The sequence below is a fragment of the Callorhinus ursinus genome, unplaced genomic scaffold (assembly GCF_003265705.2).
Source record: "Callorhinus ursinus isolate GAN/ISIS: 27379988/994484 unplaced genomic scaffold, GSC_fseal_2.0 scaffold5, whole genome shotgun sequence".
Lineage (NCBI taxonomy): Eukaryota > Metazoa > Chordata > Mammalia > Carnivora > Otariidae > Callorhinus > Callorhinus ursinus.
This window is the reverse complement of record NW_027397067.1, coordinates 877749-900438: the sequence shown is the minus strand read 5'-3', so window position 1 is coordinate 900438 and position 22690 is coordinate 877749. Positions and strand designations below refer to the sequence as shown.

The 22690-nt window shown below is 37.5% G+C and overlaps 1 protein-coding gene across 5 annotated transcripts in view; it reads left to right on the top strand.

Annotated features, from left to right (window-relative positions):
* Nucleotides 1-445: 445 nt before the first annotated feature.
* Nucleotides 446-22690, top strand: part of PRKDC (protein kinase, DNA-activated, catalytic subunit) — a 232649-nt gene continuing 210404 nt past the window's right edge. For 3 of the 5 annotated variants that reach the window (XR_003207910.2, XM_025870579.2, XM_073892757.1), the window contains exons 1-17: nt 446-608; nt 2306-2382; nt 2484-2576; nt 4113-4187; nt 4980-5088; nt 5840-5952; nt 6046-6145; nt 11419-11474; nt 11556-11586; nt 12081-12238; nt 15278-15424; nt 17159-17323; nt 17784-17952; nt 18283-18332; nt 18960-19085; nt 20378-20530; nt 22458-22573. Coding sequence is in view for 4 of the 5 variants with exons in the window: in XM_025870579.2 (XP_025726364.2) it covers nt 455-608; nt 2306-2382; nt 2484-2576; nt 4113-4187; nt 4980-5088; nt 5840-5952; nt 6046-6145; nt 11419-11474; nt 11556-11586; nt 12081-12238; nt 15278-15424; nt 17159-17323; nt 17784-17952; nt 18283-18332; nt 18960-19085; nt 20378-20530; nt 22458-22573 (1892 nt within the window). In the remaining variant the exon portion in view is untranslated. Of the gene's footprint in view, nt 609-2305; nt 2383-2483; nt 2577-4112; nt 4188-4979; nt 5089-5839; nt 5953-6045; nt 6146-11418; nt 11475-11555; nt 11587-12080; nt 12239-15277; nt 15425-17158; nt 17324-17783; nt 17953-18282; nt 18333-18959; nt 19086-20377; nt 20531-22457; nt 22574-22690 lie in introns of those variants that run through there. The other 2 variants (XM_073892755.1, XM_073892756.1) reach the window with 2 other exon arrangements.

The following is a 22690-nucleotide window of genomic DNA, read 5'->3' as shown; positions in this document are numbered from 1 at the left end:
CCCTTAAGCATCTTCATTTCTAAAGACATTACACATGCATTTTTCACTCTTTATCAAGGGACTACTTCGTAGATCTTGACCCAAGCCTCTAGTTTGTCTTTTTTTTCTGCCTGCGGTGTTTAGTCAACTCTAATTCACCAACCATCCCCCTCTATTTCCGGAGGTCAAATCTCTAGATTCCTGTCTCTCTCTAAGCTCCGATGTATGCATTCTAAGTGTATTGTATGCAACACATTCATTGACCTGCCAATATCTTAATTGACATCTAACGGGCTTTTCCTATGGAGAAGACCCCTCCTTTCAGGGTCCCCCAGAGGTTTCCCACCACCGCGAGCCCCATCCCTGCCCTGGGAACCCCGCCCCCGTACCCGTGAGCCCCACCCCCGTGCCCGTGAGCCCCGCCCCCAGCCCCAAGGCATTTTGGGGCGCAAGCGCAGTGCCGGGTCTGAGCGTGATGGCTGACTCCGCGTCTGGCATGCGGGGTTCTCTACTGCAGCTGCAGGAGTCCTTGTCTCACGGCGACCGCTGCAGCGCCGCGATGGCCAGTTATCAGCTGATCCGGGGCCTGGGACAGGAGTGCGTGCTGAGCACCGGCCCCGCGGTGCTGGGTGGGTACTGTCTCGGCCGCGCCAAGGAGGGTCCCAACGCGCGTGCGCGTTTGGGGTTTTCGCGTTTTCGGGTTGTGCCGGGGCGTCGGGGCCTGATAGTCTAGTTTCTGTGCTGGTGGGTTTATCTAACAGTGTTTTGAAAAAGTCCAGTCGTTTGATTCTGGATTGTCGAAATTTCTGTGGTTGTCATGCTGCTTTTTTTCTTAGCAGGGTAAAGATGTTTTAAAAGTAAAGTTGGTGAAAATACCCTAAATTTGGCAATCATTGCTATGCAAAGGGGGCAGAGGGAACCAAAGTAATGTATTTTCTTTCACCTTTTTTAAAAGCGCCTAAATCCACCAGTACATTTTTGCAACTCTTAGTTTGCTGTTCCTATTTCTGAGAAGCATTACAGAAATGTAACTGTACAGTTCTGCAGTTCTTTTAACTTTTTTAGCAGTCCCTGAATGAGAACCTTTTGCTCCTTTGTAGTAAAAGTGCCTCCTTTCAGCACTTTTAAAATATATCATTACAAGAAAACTTTTGATGCTATCTAGTACCTATATATTGTCAAAGATATGTTATTAATGGGGAAGGAAATTTAAAAAACTAACATGTAAATGCTTTCTAGTCTCAAAGGTTTTTTTTTTTTTTATTTTAGAACGGGGGTAGGGGCAGAGAGAGAGAGAGAATATCTCAAGTAGATTCCCCACTGAGCATGGAGCCCCATGCAGGATTCCATCTCAGTACCATAAGATCATGACCTAAGATGAAATCAAGAGTCCCATGCTTAACCGATTGAGCCACCCAGGCACCTCTAGTCTCAGAGTTTCTAAGTTAGAATTCCTTTTTTGTTCCTTTAGTTAACTTGTTTATAAAGCAGTTCCAAGTTTACTCTGAATGTTTAGTATGTTTTTTCAGGTGGAAGGTTATAGAGGAATGTATTAGTTTTCTGTTGCTGCAGTAACAAATACCACAAGCTTAATGGTTTAAAACAACATAAATTTAACAATCTTACGATTTGGTAGTTAGAAGCCCAACAGGGGTCTCAACCAAACTAAAACCAAGGCATCAGGCAGGTCACTTCACTTTCTAAAGGCTCTCGTGTAGAATCCATTTCCTTTTTCATTCAGTTTGGCAGAATTCTTTGCAATTATAGGACTAAAGTTCCTTTTTCCTTCCTGATGTTCCCTGCTTGTAGAAGCCACCCACATTTCTTGATTCATGGCCTCCATCTTCAAAGCCAGCATGGGTCTAGTAACTCCTGTGCTTGAAATCTCTCTTCTCTCCTGTTCTCTTTCCATTTTTCTTCCTCTCTTCTCCACTAGTAAGGGCTCATGTGATTGAGGGGCCCATGAACAATTTAAGGGCCCATGGATAATCCAGGATAATTCTCCCCCCCTTTTTTAAGTCAACTGATTAATAACCTTAATTCCATTTGCAGCCTTAATTTCCTTTTTCCATGTGAAGTTAGTGTATTCACACGTGTGATATTGGGATTAGGGCTCAGGTATCTTAGGGTCCGTTATTCTGCCTGTGTCATCCCAGTGGAAAATCACCTAGAGTCTCCTATTTTCCTTGTTTAAATACAGCAGCCTTAAGTTAGTGTTTACTTGCTTATAAGGCTGAATTGAGAAACATGCAGCCCATTTAGGGTGGGTTTATGGAGTGCTTCTTGGCAGCTCTCTTACCTTTTTTTTTTTTTTTTTTTAATCCAGCGTTACAGACTTCTTTAGTTTTTTCCAAAGATTTTGGTTTGCTTGTATTTGTTCGGAAGTCACTTAGCATTGATGAAGTAAGTTGAAGATTTCATTTTCCTTTTCTTGTACATTCCTTTATGTTGGAGTGACTCTTTCTTGCCCGTGTTTACTACAATGTTTATTTCTTTCATTATAGTTTCGTGATTCTAGAGAAGAAGTCTTAAAATTTTTATGTATTTTCTTAGAAAAAATTGGCCAGAAGATCACACCTTATTCTCTTGAAATTAAGGTAAGGAGAAAAAACATATCTCATTATATACCAACATCTATTTTAACTTATGCTGTGAGTTAAATTTGGGTTTATATTTTATTTCTGCCTTTCTCATCAAGGAGTTTACTTATTTGTGTCTGATTGTGGGCTAGAAATGAAGTGGACTGTTCTTTTTATAGATTTAGTAAGGTAAGGCCCTTGTCAGAAACTAGTTTGATAACTTTTTGCACATAGGATAAATAATGTATTTTATAAAAAGTCATAATAAATTTGGTTTTTTGAATTGTGAGGAGATTTCAAAACTCTAAAAATTTTAAAGAATTCTTCTGCTGGGTAAGATTCTTATTTCATTGTCCTTCATGTGTGCCTTTGGCAGCAGTTTGAAGTTTGCCTTTCTTATACCTCCTGTTCTCTTTCCACCTGCCCTCCCCAGGTGTCCTCATAATTTACTGTGGAACTAGTAATCATAAAGTTGTTCTTTTTCAGGCTTGTTTATACTTTGAACAAGTGCCAAAAGTTAAGTTGTTTTTATTGGTCCCGAATTGTTTCTAGTTCTTGGATGCTAAGATTTGATGAAGAAGTATATATTCAATCTGGGGTAATTTATAAGAAGTTATTTTATTAATTATAATTAACCCTAATATATGACATAATAATCATCAATCTTTTTTTTAATAGGTTTTTTATTTTCTTTTGATTTCTAGCCTTTTGGGTTTGGAATCCTAACACAGTTGACCCTTGAACAACAGGGGATTAGAGACATTGACCCCCTGCATGCAGTTGAAAATCCATGTATTTGACTTTTGACTCCCCTAAAAGTTAACTACCAGTAGCCTACTGTTGACTGGAAGCTTTACTGATAAGCATAAATAGTTGATTAGCACATATTTTGTATGTTATGTGTATCACAGATTGTATTTTTATAGTTGAGTAAGTTAGAGAAAAAATATTCAGGAAATCATAGGAGAAAATACATTTACAGTACTGTACTATATTTATCAAAAAAAATCTGGGTATCCAAGTGGACCTGCACAGTTCAAGCCTGTGCTGTTCAAGAGTCAACTGTATTTTAAAAAAATTGCTTCAACAGTAGGAGTAACTAACATCTGTAGAGTGCTCCATAGTTTACAAAGTTCCTTCATGGTACAGTTTGTCTTACTTATTTTTACCAAAACTCTTTGAGGTAGGTATTTTTAATCTCCTTAGCTTACAAATGAAACTTAGAAGTTAAGAAACTTCACCCAAAACATGGAGCCAAGTGACCTCCTTCCAGAGTGCCTGTTTTTTTAGACTGAGCTGTTCTGTTCCCAACCATTCTTCTCTGAATTACTTTAGTTACTTTTTTAAAATTTTTGATGCTTGTTTTCTTGATATATGGCAGCAAGTGCTATGGGAGGTATGCATGGAAGCATAGCTTTTTTTTTTTAATCCTGCTCACGTGTCCATTTAGTTTGTGTTTTTGTGACTATTGCTCCCCTCAGAGATGTACTTTTAGCTGTTGTGAAGAACTGAGATCTTATTGATGATTTTGGTATGTCTCCTTTTAAAACCTAGAATACTTGTACCAGTGTTTACACAAAGGATAAAGCTGCTAAATGTAAAATCCCAGCCCTAGATCTTCTTATTAAGGTAATTTTATTATTCTAAGTACATGTATTTCATATTAAACATACAACTTAAAAAGCAGAAAATTAGAATTTTAAGTTATGTTTTGAGTGAGAGATGTTGGAGGCTAGGCTTTGGTCACGTTGATGTATGGACAAGATTTTCTGACCATCACCTGTTAATACTGTGACCTTTGGTCTCAGTCCCTTCAGAGTAGCAGAGGAAGGATTTTGGGTTGTGAGGGGAATTAAGAGGAAAAATAAGTAAGGAATGTACTGCTCCTGTTTACTCTCAACACCCTGACTCTTAAAACCTAAGGCTACTAAGAGTTGCCAGAATTCGCATCATTGTAGCTTTGAGTTCTTTTCTAAATGATACCATGAAAATGGGTCTCTACATTGTATTTAAGTGCTTCTTGGGGACTCACTGTCACCTGTTTCTCTCTCAGATGCATCTCTTTTATTGCATCTCTATTTTAGAATTCCTTTGGGTCTTGTTAGCCCTTAAGTGCCTCCGAGAGAATGGTTCTAGTCATATTATTGGTTTCTTGGGAAGGTAAACTTAAGTTTACACCCTCTTCCCCTTTGTAACCGCTGTGTTCTACCACCCACCTCAGCCTCTGCCTCCCAAATAATCAGGCTAGAGTGCTCGCTTCGGCAGCACATATACCAAATAATCAGGCTAGATAGGAGTGCCAAGAGGCCAGGGAAATCCCTTAGAGACACGTGATTCTGGAGCTTTGTGTAGAAACAGTGCAGAAGAGGAAGCCTTGTCATTATTTTCCTGTTTAGATAATGCTAGTTTGTATTATTTTAGTTACTTCGGACTTTAAGAAGTTCTAGACTCATGGATGAATTTAGAATTGGAGAGTTATTTAGCAAATTCTATGGAGAGCTTGCATCGAAAACAAAAATACAGGATACAGGTGAGATGCATTCAAATGTTCTTTTTATTTTTATTATTTTTATTTTAATATTTTATTTATTTATTTGACAGAGAGACACAGCAGGAGAGGGAACACCAGCAGGGGGAGTGGGAGGAGAAGCAGGCTTCCTGCTGAGTAGAGAGCCCGATGCGGGGCTCGATCCCAGTACCCTGGGACTGTGACCTGAGCCGAAGGCAGACGCTTAATGACTGAGCCACCCAGGCACCCCCAAACGTTATTTTTAAATATTTTAACAAACTGATGTTAAAAAATTAGTGTAAAACTTGGGTTTTTCTCTATTAAAGCATTTATATGTTTTACAGATGAATCCTTTTTGCTGAAAACAAACCCAAATGGAAATAAACAAAAACATGTGAAGACTTCTCCTTCTGAAAGTTTAATCTTTATGAAATGATTTATTTTAAGTAGGCTCCACACCCAATGTGAACCCACAACCCTGAGATTAAGAGTTGCGTGCTCTACTGACTGAGCCAGCCAGGTGCCCCATGAAATGATTTCTTTAAATAGAAAGCTCACACACACACAAAAAAAAACTCACAAAACATGTCAAATGTTACTTAGTTTATAATAGTAGATTGGCATAAAATTTATCAGGAAAGATTCTGGTACATAAAACTAGATATTTTCTGTGTCTTATTATGAAATTACTTTGGAACTAAACATTTTGTTATTGATACATTTTTGTTTATTTAAATTTTTGGCCTTCACTTATCTTAAATTTATTTTTCAGTTTTAGAAAAAATATATGAGCTTCTAGGAGTATTAGGTGAAGTTCATCCTAGTGAGATGATAAATAATTCAGAAAAACTCTTCCGGGCTTTTCTGGGTGAACTTAAGATCCAGGTATGGCAAACTTTATGCTATTCTGCTTCCAAAGATTTGATTGTGTTTTTCTCTTTTAACAATACCTTCTTTAAAACTCTTTTTTTTTTTTAGATGACATCAGCTGTAAGAGAGCCCAAACTGCCTGTTCTGGCAGGGTGTCTGAAGGGATTGTCTTCACTCATGTGTAACTTCACCAAATCCATGGAAGAAGGTATTGTTTGACTTCATTTGATTTTCTTCTTGGTTCAAAAGCTATAATTCTAAAATGAATTGCCTGTTTATTTTTTTGAACTTTTAAACCAATTGTGGATTCACACACAGTTGTGAGAAATAATACAGAGAGGTTTCATTTACTCACTTTCTACTACTAGTGACGACCTCTTTTATAACTAGTACAGTAGCATAACCAGGATATTGACATTGATAAATCTGCCAACCTTATCCACATTTCACTAGTTTAATGTGCACACCTTTGCATATGTGTATTTCATTCTCTGCAGTTTTATCATGTACAAATTTGTGTATGCATCACCATAGTCAAGATACTAAATAGACCGTCACCATAAGCACTCCTGCTATCCTGTAATAGCCACAGCCACCTTTCTTCCACACCACCGCCCTCCCTCCACCCCAAACCACTACTTTTTGACTTGTGAATATGCTGCTAGAAAGTGCAAATATCTGTTGGAGTCCCTGCTTTCATTTTTTGAGGGATATACCCAGAAGTGAAATTGCTGTTTATATGGTAATTCTGTGTTTAATTTCTTGCCATATTGTTTTCCGAAGCAGCTACAACTATTTTATATTCCCACCAGCAATGCATGAGGATTTCAGTTACTTCATATCCTTGCCAATACTTGATATTTTCTGGTTTTTGATAATAACCATTATAATGTGTGTGAAGTGGCATATCATTGTGGTTTTCATTTGCATTTCCTTTATGACTAGTGATGTTGAGTGACTTTTCATGTGCTTATTGGCTATTTACATATTTTCTTTGGAGAAATGTAATTTAAGTTCTCTGCCCAACTTTTTGATGGGATCATTTGACTTTTTATTGTTGAATTGTAGGAGTTCTTTAGGTATTCATATATCAATTCCTTACCCAATACATGATTTGCAAGTGTTTTCTCCCATTTTATGGGTTGCCTTTTTGTTCTCTGATGTGTAACAATTTTTTATTTTGATGAAGTCTAGTTATCTTTTTTCTTTTGTGGCTTGTGCTTTTGTCATGTCCATGAAATCATTGCCAAATCACTGTTGAATTGTTTATGTGCCTTTGTAAAAAGTTACTTGGGTGCATATGTGTGTGCAGTTCTAAGTTCTCTATTCTGTTCCATTGGTCTACGTATTTATCTCTCTGCCAACACCACACCGTCTTTTTGACTATAACTATACAGTAAACCTTAATGTCGAGTAAAGTCCTCCCATTTTATTTTTCTTTTTCAAAAGAACTGCTTTTTTTTTTTTTTTTAAGGTTTTATTATATGTTTGGCAGAGAGAGAGAGTGCACAAGCAGGGGGAGCGGCAAGAGAGGGAGAAGCAGGCTCCTTGCTGAGCAAGGAGCCCAATGTGGGACTCTATCCCAGGACCCTGGGATCATGACCTGAGCCGAAGGCAGACACTTAACTGACTGAGCCACTCAGGTGTCCCCAAAAGAACTGCTTTTGAAATCATTTATTTATTTTTTTATTTTTTTAGTAAACTTTTTTTTTAAAGATTTTATTTATTTGAGAGACAGAGAATGAGCAGTGGGGAGGGGCAGAGGGAGAGAGAGAGGGAGAAGCAGACTTCCCACTGAGCAGGAAGCCTGATGCAGGGCTCAATCCCAGGACCCTGGGATCATGACCTGAGCTGAAGGCTTGACCTGAGCAGACACTTAACCAACTGAGCCACCCAGGTGCCCCTATTTACTTATTTTTAAAAAAGATTTTATTTATTTGAGAGAGAGAGCAAGAGAGAGGGAGCACAACCGGGGGGGGGGTGCGGGGGAGGAGCAGAGGGAGAAGCAGACTCCCTGCTGAGTAGGGAACCTGATGGGGGCTCTATCCCAGGACCCTGGGATCATGACCTGAGCCAAAGGCAGAGACTTTACTGACTGAGCCACCCAGGTGTCCCTGAAATCATTTAAGTGCTGTGCTTTTCTATGTATATTCTAGAATAAGTTTGTGTCTACAAAACACCTTGCTTGGATTTTGATAGTCATTGCATTAAACCTGTGTATTAATCTGGTGAGAACTGACATCTTTGCTATGCTGAATTTTCCAGTCCATGAACACAATTTATCTCTCCATTTATTTAGGTCTTCTTTGATTTCTTCCATCAGTATTTTGTAATTTTTAGGATATAGATTCTTGCCTATGAATTTTAAAGTTTGCTTAATATGCTTTTATTTGTAGTTCTAACGTTTCCTTGTAATATCTCAAAATTAAAGTTTTAGAGGATAATCTAGCTAGGATGGCATTATATGCATTATGAAATTCATTTCTTTTTAAAAAGCAATGAAAACTTTTAACCCTAAAAGATTCTTTAAATGACAAAAAAATTCTCTATTTACTCTTCCTTACCATTTCTGTTCAAGTAATTGCCAAATTACTTTGAGGCTATAATTTATAGTTTTTCTGTCATGCCACGATCATGTGACATCAAGCACTAAATACTAATACTAGTATTTTCATTCATACAGTACGTGTTCCTTGGGTGCCTTCTATCTAAAGAATGATGAGTTAGGTGTTGGATTCAGTGATCAGAATCACCAGGTTCCTACCATCATGAGCTCAGTTTAGTAGAGGAAACAGACACTAAATAGATGAACAAGCTGTTACAGATTTCAGGGTTCAATTATGCGAAGAGTTTGGGTACAGTGAATAGGAATATCAGAGCATGGAGAGGGTAGAGGATGTATATGGCCTGCTGGTTCTTTGTGAGGAGGCAACAAGAAGCTAAGGCCTGCAGGATGGCAAGGAGACAGCTGGGAAAGAGCTCAGAAGAGCATGCCAGGCAAAGGGACCAGCAAGTACCAGGCCTCAAGCCTGGCCAGTGCACAGTGGTCAGAAGGGTTCAAGAAAACTGGCATGTTTGGAGTAGAGTGGTACACTGAGAGTTGGGGAGGGAGTGCACAGGATGTGGGGTCAGTATGTGAGGGGATTTTGAGTTGGAATTTTATTCCAAATGGATTGAGAAACCATGTTTTTTTTCTGATGAATAGGTATAGGGTAGTTGATGTTTTACAGGGGTCTACTTGACTGCTATTGGATGTGAGATTTGTTTTGGTGTAGGATTGAGAGACTTTGCTCTTGAGTGTGGCCGTGAGCAGCTGAAGTAGGTGCAGTGGTGTTTAACCTGGGTGGGGCAGGTTTCAGGCAAAACCTGGCTTTTTGTTTTGGACATGTTTAACCATTGAGGCTATGGAGTGTCTCAGCTTAGATGTTAAGAGTAGGGTTGTATATGTAAGACTGGATCTTGCAGGAGAAATTAGACTTTAAGATACAAATTTGGAAGTTTTCAGCAAACAGGTAATATGTGAAACTGTGAGTGTAAGATTAGCTGGGGAGCGGGTGCAGAGAGACTGGGGCAAGGATGTAAGATGCTTTCTCTGGATGGAGTCTGAATGCAAAGCCACCAGAGCTGCAGAGTGGGTCCAGGCAGGTTCAGCTGAATGTTAGAGGACAAGCTGGACAGATCAGGTTAAGGGTTAATAGGGTAAAGACAAGGTGGAATGGAAGGGAGGAAGTGGAGGCTATCTGCAGAAAACCTTTTAGAGAAATCTTAACAGAGGAGACCAAAGAAATGTATAGCTGAAGGGAGACAAGGTAGTAAGAGAGGGTTTTTAGAAATAGATACCGGGATTTGTACATTTATGTTCCTAGCAACACTATCCATAATAGCTAAAAAGGAAAAGTAACCCAAGTGTCCATCAACAGATGAGTGGATGAACAAATGTAGTGTAAACGCAACAGAATATTATTCAGTCTTAAAAAAAGGAGGGAAATACTGTCCATGCTACAAGTGTGGACTAGAGGACATTATGCTAAGTGAGGTAAGCCAGTCACAAAGGTATAAATACTGTATGAAGTAGCAGGAACAGGGAAATTTATAGGTTCAGAAAGTAGAATCAAGGGTACCAGGGGCTGGGGGGCAGGGGAGTTAGTGTTTAATGGGTACAGCCTTTCTGTAGGGGATGATGAAAATGTTTTGGGTATAGATAATGGTGGTGAGTACACAACAATGTAAATATTTAACGCCACTGAATTTTACACTTACACAGGGTTAACACTGTAAATACTCTGTTATATATATTTTACCACTACAGAAAAGTAAATACAAGAGCATGCTTGAGGGAGTGGTCCACTAGAAAGCAGAGGTGGACATAGGAGAGCGGACAGTGGAAGGCAGAGCCTGGGAAAGGTCATGGAGGTGATGACCATTCCCACTACTGAGAGCTCAGGCCCTTGCATTCCTGCACCTCCCTGTGTTCACCTGAGTCCCCCCATTCTAGACCAACTGTGTGCCTACAAGTACCTCATGCCCTTGAGTCTGTACACCTCTGTCTACATGGTCACTTTTTATTAGTATTAGAATGACCTTTTTTTGAATTAGTTCCCATTCTTTTAGGCCCAGCTCAAGTGCTGCCATATCTTTAAAGCCTGTCTTGAATACTCAATAGCCAGAAGAAATCTCTCCTTATATTAGATATGAGGAGCTTTTTAAATATTTCTTTTATGGAATTATCCTACAGACATGCTGATGTTTCTCTCCTCTTAAACCCTCTCTGACCCCTTTTCCCTCTATCTTCTTTGACAGTTGGGCTCTGTTTTTAAATGTATCAGTCCTTTCGATCAAAGCAAACAGTTTTGGAGCCTCTGCTGTTTGCAAGTCACTGTTACAAGAGCAGAGAACTTAGCGATGAGTAAAGCTTGATTTCTGGACAGCTGCAGTGAATACTGGTAGGAGACAGTTAAACAATTGTGGTGTCTGTCAGGTCAGGATAAGAGTTTTGGGTTATACTTGTATAGCCATTTTATCTTTAGGTGATAAGTTTACTGAGGTCAAAGATCATATTTTTTTCATATTTGTAATTCCCATAGCAATTTGGTGTACTGTGTGCTTTAGCATAAAAGCCTGGCAGTACAAGGATGATGATCACATGCTTGGTCTTATATAATCCTCCATACAACTCTCAAAAAAGCTATATAGTGTCCCTTTTTATAGATAAGAAAACTGAGGCCCTGAGAGATTACCTAACAGAGCTTGTAAGTGTTGAGGTGGAATTGAAACCCATGTCCTTTTTACACATTTTTTTCTTACTTTACTGTAGTAATAACTGCAGCAGTCATAGTTTGCAGCTCTTCAACTGAAATGAATGATAGAAGCCGTGATTCCTCAATTTGAGCTGTATGAAATAAAGCTGTTGGTTGTGAAGAGTTTCTGAGGTTAGATGATACTGTTGGGATTTGTAATGGAGGCTTCTTTTTGTTTTCTCAGATCCCCAGACTTCAAGGGAGATTTTTGATTTTGCATTAAAGGCAATTCGTCCTCAGGTAGGATTAATATTACTCTAATTCTTTTATAGCTGAGACTTGCAATTGTCAAACATTGATGGTAATTTTTTTTTTAAATAGATTGATCTGAAGAGATATGCGGTACCCTTAGGTAAGATTGTATATTTAACAAGATGGAATATTTCATATTTTTAAATTAATGTCTTGAGTAAACTTTTGCTTAAACTGTGAATGAGAGTCTGTATGATAATGTCTCTGATGTTCCACATACAGTTACTGGAGGCTCTTGGAGACTTTGTTTTTAGCACGCAAACTCTGGTTAAATGGTCACGCTTAGATTATGTGATTTTAAAAAAATTACTTTAGAGCATCTTTTAGGGGATTCAGATTGTTTGATACTGATTTTATCTAAATAAACCCTGATCCTACTTCTGAAATTTGTTCTGGGGGTCACTGGCCCACTGATTCAAATGAAGTTTGGCAGCGTTAGAACTCTGATCAGAATCCCTAAGTTATTACAGTATAGTGATAGTGGATCTTCATGAACAGTTTTAGTTTTGACATAGACATATACTTAAAGCTTTCTTAGTTTTTTATTCTGCTTTTTGTTATTCTATTTTAAATATGTGGTTTTTGCAATTGCAGCTGGCTTATGCTTATTTACCCTACATGCATCTCAGTTTAGCACCTGCCTTCTGGAAAACTACATTTCTTTATTCGAAGTACTGTCAAAATGGTGTAGCCATACGAATGTAGAATTGAAAAAAGCGGCACATTCAGCTCTGGAATCTTTTCTGAAACAGGTATTCAACTTTTATTTAAAAATATTTTTTCCATGCAAAAAATTAAATTTCAGTTTTGTGCATGCACATTTGAAAAATGAATACAGGTTGATCTATTAGCTTCTGTAGTATCTAAAAAAGCTTGGTTATTGATCAGCTGCATGGGTGGCAGCAGGACTGAAAGAAGGGTGGGAAGATACCAGATCTGATCACAGCCTCAGAGGCAAGACCAGGGGAGTCTAATGGACATGAGAAATGGCAATGAGGAGGTAGAAGGAAGAAAGGCTGGGGGGTCGGGGATCCTCTGAGCCAGGGGCTCTGATGGAAAACTCTTTTAAGAGTCACCAAAAGTTTTGTTTGGAGCAATGTTATAAATGGTAGTTAAATTTACAAGCTATTCCATGAAGACCCGTCTGAACTGTGGCACAGACAGTATCCCATTGTGAGGATATACACAGTCTGTTTATAGGCACTTGGGTTGTTTCCAGCTTGGGGCTATTTTAAATAAAACAGTTAAGAACATTGTGATGAAGTGTTTTTGTGGACATATGCTTTCACTTCTCTTGAGTAAAAACCTAGAAGCGGAATTGCTGGGTCATATGGTAGGTATATATTAAACTATAAAAAAAACTGCTGAACTCTTTTCAAGCTGCTTCCACTAGTTTAATTCCCACCAGCAAAGCATGGGAGTTTCTGTCAGCTCACATTGTGATCAACACAGGGTATTGTTGGTCTTTTCAATTTTTCTCTTCTCATGGATGTATGATGTTACCTTACTGTGGTTATAATTTGAATTTCCATGGTGACTATTGATAATGATCTTTTTCTATAGTTACTAGCCTTCTTATCTATTGTGAGGTATTCATTCAGATATTTGGCTTATTTTAAAATTAGGTTGTATGTCTTTTTATAAATGAGTTGTGACAGTTCTCTACATCATTTGGATATAAGTCCTTTTCTAAAAATATTACAAATAATTTCTGTGGCATCTTTGAAAAAGCAGATGTTTTCTTAGCGGCATCTTTGAAAGAGCAGATGTTTTAAAGTTTAAGTCCAGTTTACTAGTTTTCCAACTTGTTCTTCCTTTTTGTGTCCTAAGAAATTTTTGCCTATCTCATGGTCGTATAGATTTTCTCCTGGTTTTCTTCAAAAAGTTTTTATAGTTCATAGTTTTAACATTTACATTTAGGTCTATAGTCCATTTTGAATTAGTTTTTGTGTATGGTACAAAGTAAGGATTGAAAGTTGATCCCCCATTTTTAGCTGTGAGCATCATTTGTTGAAGACTCTTCTTTCCCTAGTGACTTACCTTGGTACCTTTGTCAAAAATCAGTTGATAGGGTTTATTGGTGGACTCTCTATTTTGTTCCATTCATCTGTCTGTCCTTACATCAGTACCTCACTGTCTTGGTTATTCTAGCTTTATGTCAAGTGTTGAAATTAAGTGGTGGATGTCCTCCAGCTTCTTTCTTTTCTATTATTATTTTGACTATTGTATGTAAATGTAAACATTGCTCCTGAGGGAAAGAAATTTTTCAATAGATCTATGTAAATTTCTTATAAACATTGTAGGATAGCAGCATAGAATTCAAAAAGATATAGAAGGGTACAAAGAAAACTTAAGATCTTCTGAAATCCTACCATTAAGGAAAAAAAAAATCACCATTTTAGTGGCATTACTTCTAGAACTCCTCCTTCATTTCTCTGTCCCTTACTCTCTCCTCCTTTCTCTCTCCCTTTACCTCCTTTCATTCCCTGTTCTTCCCAAGGGAAAGGAATGGGGATGGAAGAAGAGCAGTGTCTTGACATAAAGGAATATTCATAATTTCTGTGACTTTATGATTTTCCATTGTGTTGGGTGTTTTCCTGATAGTGCATTGAGAGCTACATGATTAATTGGATAATAATGTATAAAAAGGATGTTTGCTGAAAGCACAATAAATTAGAAACAGTTTATAAATGTATAAGCATTATAGTATATTCTATAAAGTGAAAAACTATTCTGTGATTAAGTTGATGGTGTTTCCTAACATCTTAAGGAACATGTTCCTGATATGTTTGTGAAGAAGGAAATTTTGGGGCAGTATGTATGACACCCCATTCTTCTAAAGTAAATGGGGTTTCATTCAGGATTAGGGTATGTGTTGGTAGGTTGACAATGAAAGGTGGATACCTTTTTTCTGCCTTTAATAATTATCTAGATTCTTTCCATACTTACCGTCTTTATGCTGAAATTAGGAATGATTTTTTGAACATTTGTATAAGTTCTTGCATTTAGGTTACTGTTGCAGTATGGTAGATGGAGATCAACTTGCTTCTCAAAGTACTTTTTTCACTTGCCTCACCTAATGCAAGCTTTACAGTTTGTAGCTTATTTTTTTTGAAAGATGAGATGCTTTGTCTTTCTTATGATTGTGAGTCCTGAGCTCTGTTTTGTGTTGCCCTAATGAGACACTGAGTCTGTTAATTCTGAACTTGCTGGCCGCTGGGCCTGCACAACTCTACACCACGATTTGAGTTACAGACGAGCTCTAACTATGCTTTCTGCTTCATCAGGGAGCTTAAATTCAAAACCTGGTTTTTGTGCATGTCTTCCTACATTGGCCTTGTCTCTTTCAGTGCCTTTCTCTGGGAAAAAGGCATCACATGTAATAAAGAGAGTGTCTTTTCTAAACTTGATGCAGCCTAAGCAAATTGAAGCGGTAGTTCTTTATCAGTAAAAGCGATTGTGGGGGCGCCTGGGTTGCTCAGATGGTTAAGCGTCTGCCTTCGGCTCAGGTCATGATCTCGGGGTGCTGGGATTGAGCCCCGCATCAGGCTCCCTGCTTGGAGCGGAGTCTGCTTCTCCCTCTCCTTCTTCTGCTCTTCCTGCTTGTGCTCTCTTGCTTTGTCTGTCAAATAAATAAATAAAATCTTTAAGAAAAAATAAAAGCGATTGTGTGGAATTATAACAACACGTTGATAATATCTAATTAAACAATGCTAGCCTTTTTACATTATAATAGATTCCTTTGTTTTGCTATTAAATATTTCTAAAAAGTAAATATTATGCAATTGCAGATTTCTTTTATGGTGGCAAAAGATGCAGAAATGCATAAGAGTAAGCTACAGTACTTTATGGAGGAATTCTATGGAATCATCAGGAACATGGATTCAAACAGCAAAGATTTATCCATTGCGATTCGTGGATACGGACTTTTTGCAGGAGTATGGCTCATTAATTTATTCTTTTTATTTCCTTTTGAGCATTTAAAGGAATATAATTTATTGCATTTTTGAATAGCATCTCACACTTGTGACAGTATTGTTACTTGCTTTGTTGTTAACTTGCTTTTTTCAATGCCAGCTATGTACTAGGATTCTGAATACGTATTATCTCAAATTTTCATAACTCTCCTGCAGGCTGTTAGGAGTATTATTCCACTTTTCAAATGAGGAAACTGAGACCTAGGGAAATTAAGTAACTTGTCAAAGGACACACAGTTAATAATTTATAGAGCCAAGACATAAAATTCAAGTCTGAAGACTTGAAACACCATGTTTTTTCTACTGTGCTATGCTGCCCATTATTTATGAAGTAAAATTATAGTTGATGTCACTCAGTGTTTTAGAAAGAGCAGTTCTTGGGGCGCCTGGGTGGCTCAGTCGTTAAGCGTCTGCCTTTGGCTCAGGTCAGGATCCCAGGGTCCTGGGATTGAGCCCTGCATCGGACTCCCTGCTCCGCGGGAAGCCTGCTCCTCCCTCTCCCACTCCCCCTGCTTGTGTTCCCTCTCTCATTGTGTATCTTTCTGTCAAATAAATAGATAAAATCTTAAAGAGAGGTTCTTACGACAGAAGTATATTTAAGAATATTGATGGGGTGCCTGGGTGGCTCAGTCAGTTGAGCATCCGACTCGATTTCTGCTTAGGTCATGATCTCAGGGTTGTGAGATGGAGCCCCATGTCAAGCTCTGTGCTGGGTGTGGAACCTGCCTAAGATTCTCTTTCTTCCTCTCCCCCACCTTCTCTTAAAAAAAAAAAAAAATTAAAAAAAAAGACTATTGATAATAACTATAGTTGTTTCCCTCTTACTGGATCTCTGTGACTTCTACTTTACAGAGAAAATCACTTCCTACCTCTCTTTCTACAGATCTCCCCATCAGTGTCTACTCCCTTTTTCAGGGAAGGAGAGCCCCTTTTCCCAGCTTTCTACTCTCACTACTCATTCCATTTCTGGTCATTTCCTCATTTGCTTCCAAATGATCCTCCCTTCTCTTGCTCTTTTTTAATCTTCATCTGTCTCTGTTGGCTCCTTTGAATATATATAGAGCAGAAGAACCAGTATGTGAGAAGACTTAGAGGTAAATGAGAACATGGAATTTTCAACTTCATACATTATGGTCTAACCAACTTAAACTTGTTCACTGTAGATAGAATATGTTCACAGTGTAGCTGGAGCCAGACAGACAAAAAGGGAGAGGACTCGAAAAAAAGATTAGTCAGATCCTCAGGGAAGCTAGATTAGATCTGAGGTCCAAAGAAGCCTTTGAAAAATCTGAAGCTGAGTAGTAGCATTATCAGATTTGTGAGTTACAGAGATGGCTCTGGGTGTAGTGTGCAGAATGGTATCGTAGCTATTCCAGCTCTGAGTTTACGTCTCAGTTCCCTCTTTAGGTGACTACCTCACGGGGCACAAACTGCATCTCATTTGTCTTTGATAGCTACCATCTAAGCAATATCTAGAATAGTTGACCATCAGATTTTTTTGTGTGTAAATACATATTTAGAATATAATTACAGATTATTTTTAAAAGCATCTTTATGAGATGTATTTTATAATTTTCATCTCCATTAAAAAGCTTGCTAATATTCACCTTATCACATGGCTTAACATGACACCTTAAATAACATTATTTTGACATTGATAAGATTGATAAAGACTTTTGTTTACCTTTCCGAAAGCCTTGCAAGGTTATAAATGCAAAGGATGTTGACTTCATGTACGTAGAGCTCATTCAGCGCTGCAAGCAGCTTTTCCTCACCCAGATAGACACTGTTGATGACCACATTTACCACATGCCAAGTTTCCTCCAGTCTATTGCAAGTGTCTTGCTTTACCTTGATACAGTAAGTGAAATTAATTAAACTGAGCATGATTTTAACTATTTAATCTCAGTTGGTCAGATAACTTCATGGAGTCATATGAATTGTATGCATTTAGTACAGGCACCATTGTGAACAAGGTGACATTTTTAGTTAGTACTTTGTGTTAATAGAATTATTGTCATAAAAGTTGACTTTTTGTTATCCAAAGCAGGAAAAATTATTTACTTGTTTTATCTTTCTAAAAGATTAAGATTGCTTCTTGGGATAGAATTGCACCTTAATTATCATTCAGACAGCTTTACTCTGATTTTTTTAGGCAGTCACAATAAGTGTTCAGCTTATTAGTAGATTAGCTATAAGCCAGGTTTTTCATTTATCTAATATGTGTCCACTTGAGTTGTAATTACTTTGGATATTTGTATTATTCCTATATATATTTATTCCCTCCTCTAACTTTTAGTTTGCTCTCCATTTCTGATAGGTTCCTGAAGTGTATACTCCAGTTCTGGAACATCTCATGGTGGTACAGATAGACAGTTTCCCACAGTATAGTCCAAAAATGCAGTCAGTGTGTTGTAAAGCCATAGTGAAAGTTTTCCTAGCCTTAGGGGGGAAAGGACCAGTTCTCTGGAATTGCATCAGTACCGTGGGTAAGTTTGGAACTCACCCTTGTTTTTATGATGATGAATGACGAATACTTAACATGTTGTTTGATATAGATACCTTTCATATCTTTTGATGTCTTCTGGAAAACTCATGTTTTGGTGGATCAAAACCTCCTTTTCCATCCTTTTTTTGAATTTTTTTTTATTTCTTTTGCTTCTGAATCTTATTTTAAATAAGAATAATAATTGAATCTGAATTTTAAACCGAAGAAATTAAACTTAAAGGAAAAAATTGAGAGGTATAGTTACATTCAGTGAAATAATGGTTTGCTTTTTGTTGTTTGCTTTATTTTTGTTTTCATTTTCTTTTTTCAGTGCATCAGGCTTTAATCAGAATATGTTCTAAGCCAGTGATCATTCAAAAGGTAAATTCCAAATCTAAAGTTCTGGTATTTAGTCTTTTGTCACTGAAAGTTAGAAGTGATACTGGGGTTTTTAGTCTGTAAATATACACAAATGGCCTTTTAGTTATTAGTCATACCTCACATTTTGGAAAAGTGTAGGACATAATGCCTCTCTATTTTTTCAGGTGAATAGACTTCTCCTAAGTTATGGAATATCCTTAAATGTAACTTTACTATTATTTGCACATTTTTATAAGAAGGGAATGTTTTCTCTCTTGAAACTCTGAGACAAAATGCTTAGGTGTGTCATGGAAGGCGTATCTTAGTTACTCGAAGTTACAGGAAATAGGATGAGGTGGAAGATTGATCTGAGTGGAAAGGGAGATAAATGACTCATAACACATTCCTTAGGTATTGTTTTGAAATATTTGTTCTTGCATCACTATTTTAGTCCCTGTTAGAAAAATCATGATTTCTTTTTCAGCTTGCTTATTATCCTTTCATGCTATACTGTCTTCCTCAATCAAATTACAGTCTCCTACTAGTGGGTATTTTAGCTTAGAAGACTCTGAAAATCAGAACGTTCTGGCAGCCTTCCTTATTTTGTGAATCCACCAGTAAATATTGTCATGTTGTCTTCCTGCCCAGGATGTTGAGTCTGAATCTGAAGATTATTGTGCATCAGGGGAAGTTAGAACTGGCAGATGGAAAGTGCCCACATATAAAGACTATTTGGATCTTTTTAGAAGTCTCCTCAGTTGTGACCAGATGATGGTAAAAATGACTATTTTAAAGTCATGAAAGTACCCTTGTTCCTCTAATTAGTCTCCATAGTTTTACCCTTAGGACTTTCAGAGTTAAATTTTACTAAGTTTTCCGTTGTTTTTTTTTTTTTAAGTACTTTGATAATAAAAAATTAAAATGGTATAAGTTAAGAACAAAATCATACAACTCATGTAAACTTAATAATTGCCATAACTGAGTCCTCATTTCATCCATGAGTAGCCAGTGTAGTATTTTTGATGCTAAGTTATTCTTCCTAACAGATCCAGCCTCTTAAGTAACAAAAGTATAACAGTACTGTCACCATGGGAGAGCTATTCTCTTTTTATTTGTTAAAGATGAAGATTAAAAAGAGATAAGTCTCACTGATGCACTTGGTGTGAAGAAGATTGGTACACAGTTATTTACGTTATTTATGATTAGAATAATGCCTCCTGCTTAATGTTTCTGGTAGATCTTTCTCTGATGTCAGCTTTAAGCCTGGTTCTAGCCACCATTTTATCATACTTTGACAAAGCATTATAGCCTAGGAAAAACAATTTTTGTCCATAGATGATTTCTATCCTGTGAAAAATCTTAGGAGTTTTTAGTTGTTTTCATATTGAGATAAAATAGTATAGCAGTGTTAGTAATTTACTTAATTTTTCTTTCTTATATGTGACGTTAGATATTCCTGTAGTTTGAGGTCAAGTTCCATAGAATATTTGAGTAAAGGCAGAGTAATTGGCCTGTTTTTGGAATAGTAGAATATTTTCACTTTTACAGAAATGACAAATTATACTTTTAAGTCCATTTTAAGGATAGGTATACATTTTTTCACATGGATGTATGCTTACATGTGTATATGTATGTGCATGCATGCATATTTAAGTGTATATGCATAAACGTATAAGCATGTGTATTTCCACAAACATAAGTATATAATGTATGTGTGTGTATAGTATACATATGTGTTTTTGCACACATGCACGCACACAAACATACACACTCTAAGTGAGATAAATGCTTTGACAAGGATTGGCCTAAATCTTCTCCTTTGCCACTGTGTACTTAATAAGTATCTGTTACATGCCTGGGTAGGTCATATCTGACTGAAATGATATTGTCCTAGTAATTTAGGAAAGTGTCTACATTTATCAGCTTGAAAACTTCCAGGTAAATCTGCTATAGTTTACACAGAAGTTTCTATAATACCTAATTATGCATATACATATATGCATTGTAATGCTTATACTGATACTTGTTTGCATAAAATTTTGAAGTTTATTTTTCTTTATTTAAAGGAGTCTCTTTTAGCAGATGAAGCATTTCTCTTTATGAATTCCTCCTTTCAAAATCTGAATCGTTTGCTATATGATGAATTTGTCAAATCAGTTTTGAAGATTATTGAGAAATTGGATCTTACACTAGAGAAACAGAATGTTGGGGGACACGAGGTTAGAGGTTTTTGTCAATAATAATTTTCCATCATTTTTATATCAGCTCTCTTTGTATGTAAGCATCCAGGGAATAGCACATTTGTAGAGTGTTGCAGGAAATTGATTTCTGCGGCATTCATGTGTGTCATTAATACTTCGCTATTTGAATAGCCCAGTGTGTAGAAAATCTTATTCCTATATTTGTTCAAAAAGTAATTTATATGTTTAATATTTTGAAACTACTTATTTTTAAAAAGTTGTTTACTGGGGCACCTGGGTGGCTCAGTTGGTTAGGCAATTGCCTTTGGCTCAGGTCATGATCCTGCAGTCCCGGGATCGAGTCCCGCATCAGGCTCCCTGCTCAGCGAGGAGCCTGCTTCTCCCTCTAACCCTCCCCCCTCTCATGTACTCTCTCTCTCTCCTTCTCACTCTCTCAAATAAATAAGTCTTTTAAAAAAAAAGTTGACTATGCTTTTTACTCATTTCTTAGCAATAGTAAAGAGTCAAATCTTACTTTGTGTAGAGGTGACTTTTTGTAGTAGGGTAGGGAAACCTGGGATTCCTATTGTTTATAGCTAAGGAAACTCCAAAGTCTGGGTGCAAAGTATTAAATGTATTCTTGAGATAGTAGAATATAGGGAATAGGCAGAAAATGAAGAATACACCCTCCCTTTTTTCTGTATCCAGATTTCCTGGCCTGGATAGAAGGTAAGTCATGGTTTAAGGCTGCCAGCTAGAAGCTGCTCTGCTCTTAGGACAAGTTTTAGTAAATCACTATGGTAATGACACTAGTGTTGAAGGGCTTGAGTTCCAGTAGAAAACATCTAATTTGCTTTTCGGCCCAGTGATTTTTTTTTCCCCTTAGATTAGATTATGCATGTTAGTACATGTGTACTTCCACTGCAGTACCATGAAGTTAGACAAGAGATAATGGGGTGGATATGCAGAGGATAAATAAAGGAAGCAGTAAAAGGCCATTTATCACATTGACTGTATTGCATTTGTATTGTTCTATTTTTTATGATAGTTGGTGGGAACACCAGGGTGTGTTCTATTACTTTTTATGCTTTGTTTATGTCTAAAATAATTTCATTGAAAAACTTGCTGAAGGGGCTTCCTGGAACTGTGTCAGCCAACAAATGTGCTTTTTAGGATACATGTCTTTGTCACTTTCGTTGTCTTCAGTGGCTTCCCTTGCACTTTCTTTCTCTTCTTGTTTTCTGCTCTCTTCTGTTTCCTGACCTTTTTACTTCACCTTCAGGAGGTCAGTGGTCACCTCTGTGAGCATTTCCCAAGTAAGCCTATACTCTGCCTTACCCTCCTTTTTGACAGCTTCCAGTCTGCATTTCTTTTCTTTTTTTTAAGATTTATTTATTTATTTGAGAGAGTGTGCTTGTGCACGCAAATTGGGGGAGGGGCAGAGGGAGAGAATCTCCAAGCAGACTCCCTGCTGAGCACAGAGCCCAACACAGGGCTTTGTCCCAGGACCTTTAGATCATGACCTGAGCCGAAATCAAGAGTCGGCCGCTTAACCAACTGAGCCACCCAGGCGCTCCCCGGTCTGTATTTCTAACTGCTTGTCTAACATTTCCACCTGAGTTTCATAACACAAGCACAGTATATTCATAGTAAGTTACTGTTACTTAACACGGTCAATTATTCCTCTGGTTCTCAGCTTGAAACCTGCAAGTCATTACTGACACTTTTTGTGTTCTGAAATTCTACCTCTGTGAAGAGGTTTTTTGCTTCAAAAAGTTAGAGTCCCCCTTTTATATTTTGTGTTTGCACCAATCACTTCACTTTGTAACTTCCTCTGTGTCCTTTTCTTTAATGTTTTCTGCAAGCTCTGTCAGTTTTATTAAATTGTATTAGTTGTAATTTTGAGGACCCATCTGTACATTTCTCACTTTGATACAGTGTTTGTTTGGGTACATCTACTTTTAAGGATGAAAAGGAAGTTACTGGTGTTTGGGTGATCCCGACCTCAGATCCAGCTGCTAACTTGCATCCTGCTAAACCCAAAGATTTTTCAGCTTTCTTTAACCTGGTGGAATTTTGCAGGTATTTTTAAAAATTCTAATTATTTAAGGGTGGAAATCACCAGTTATTAGCTATAATATAGGAAAACCACTTACACAGATGTATGAAATGAAATAGAGTTTTAAACTCTAAAATTGC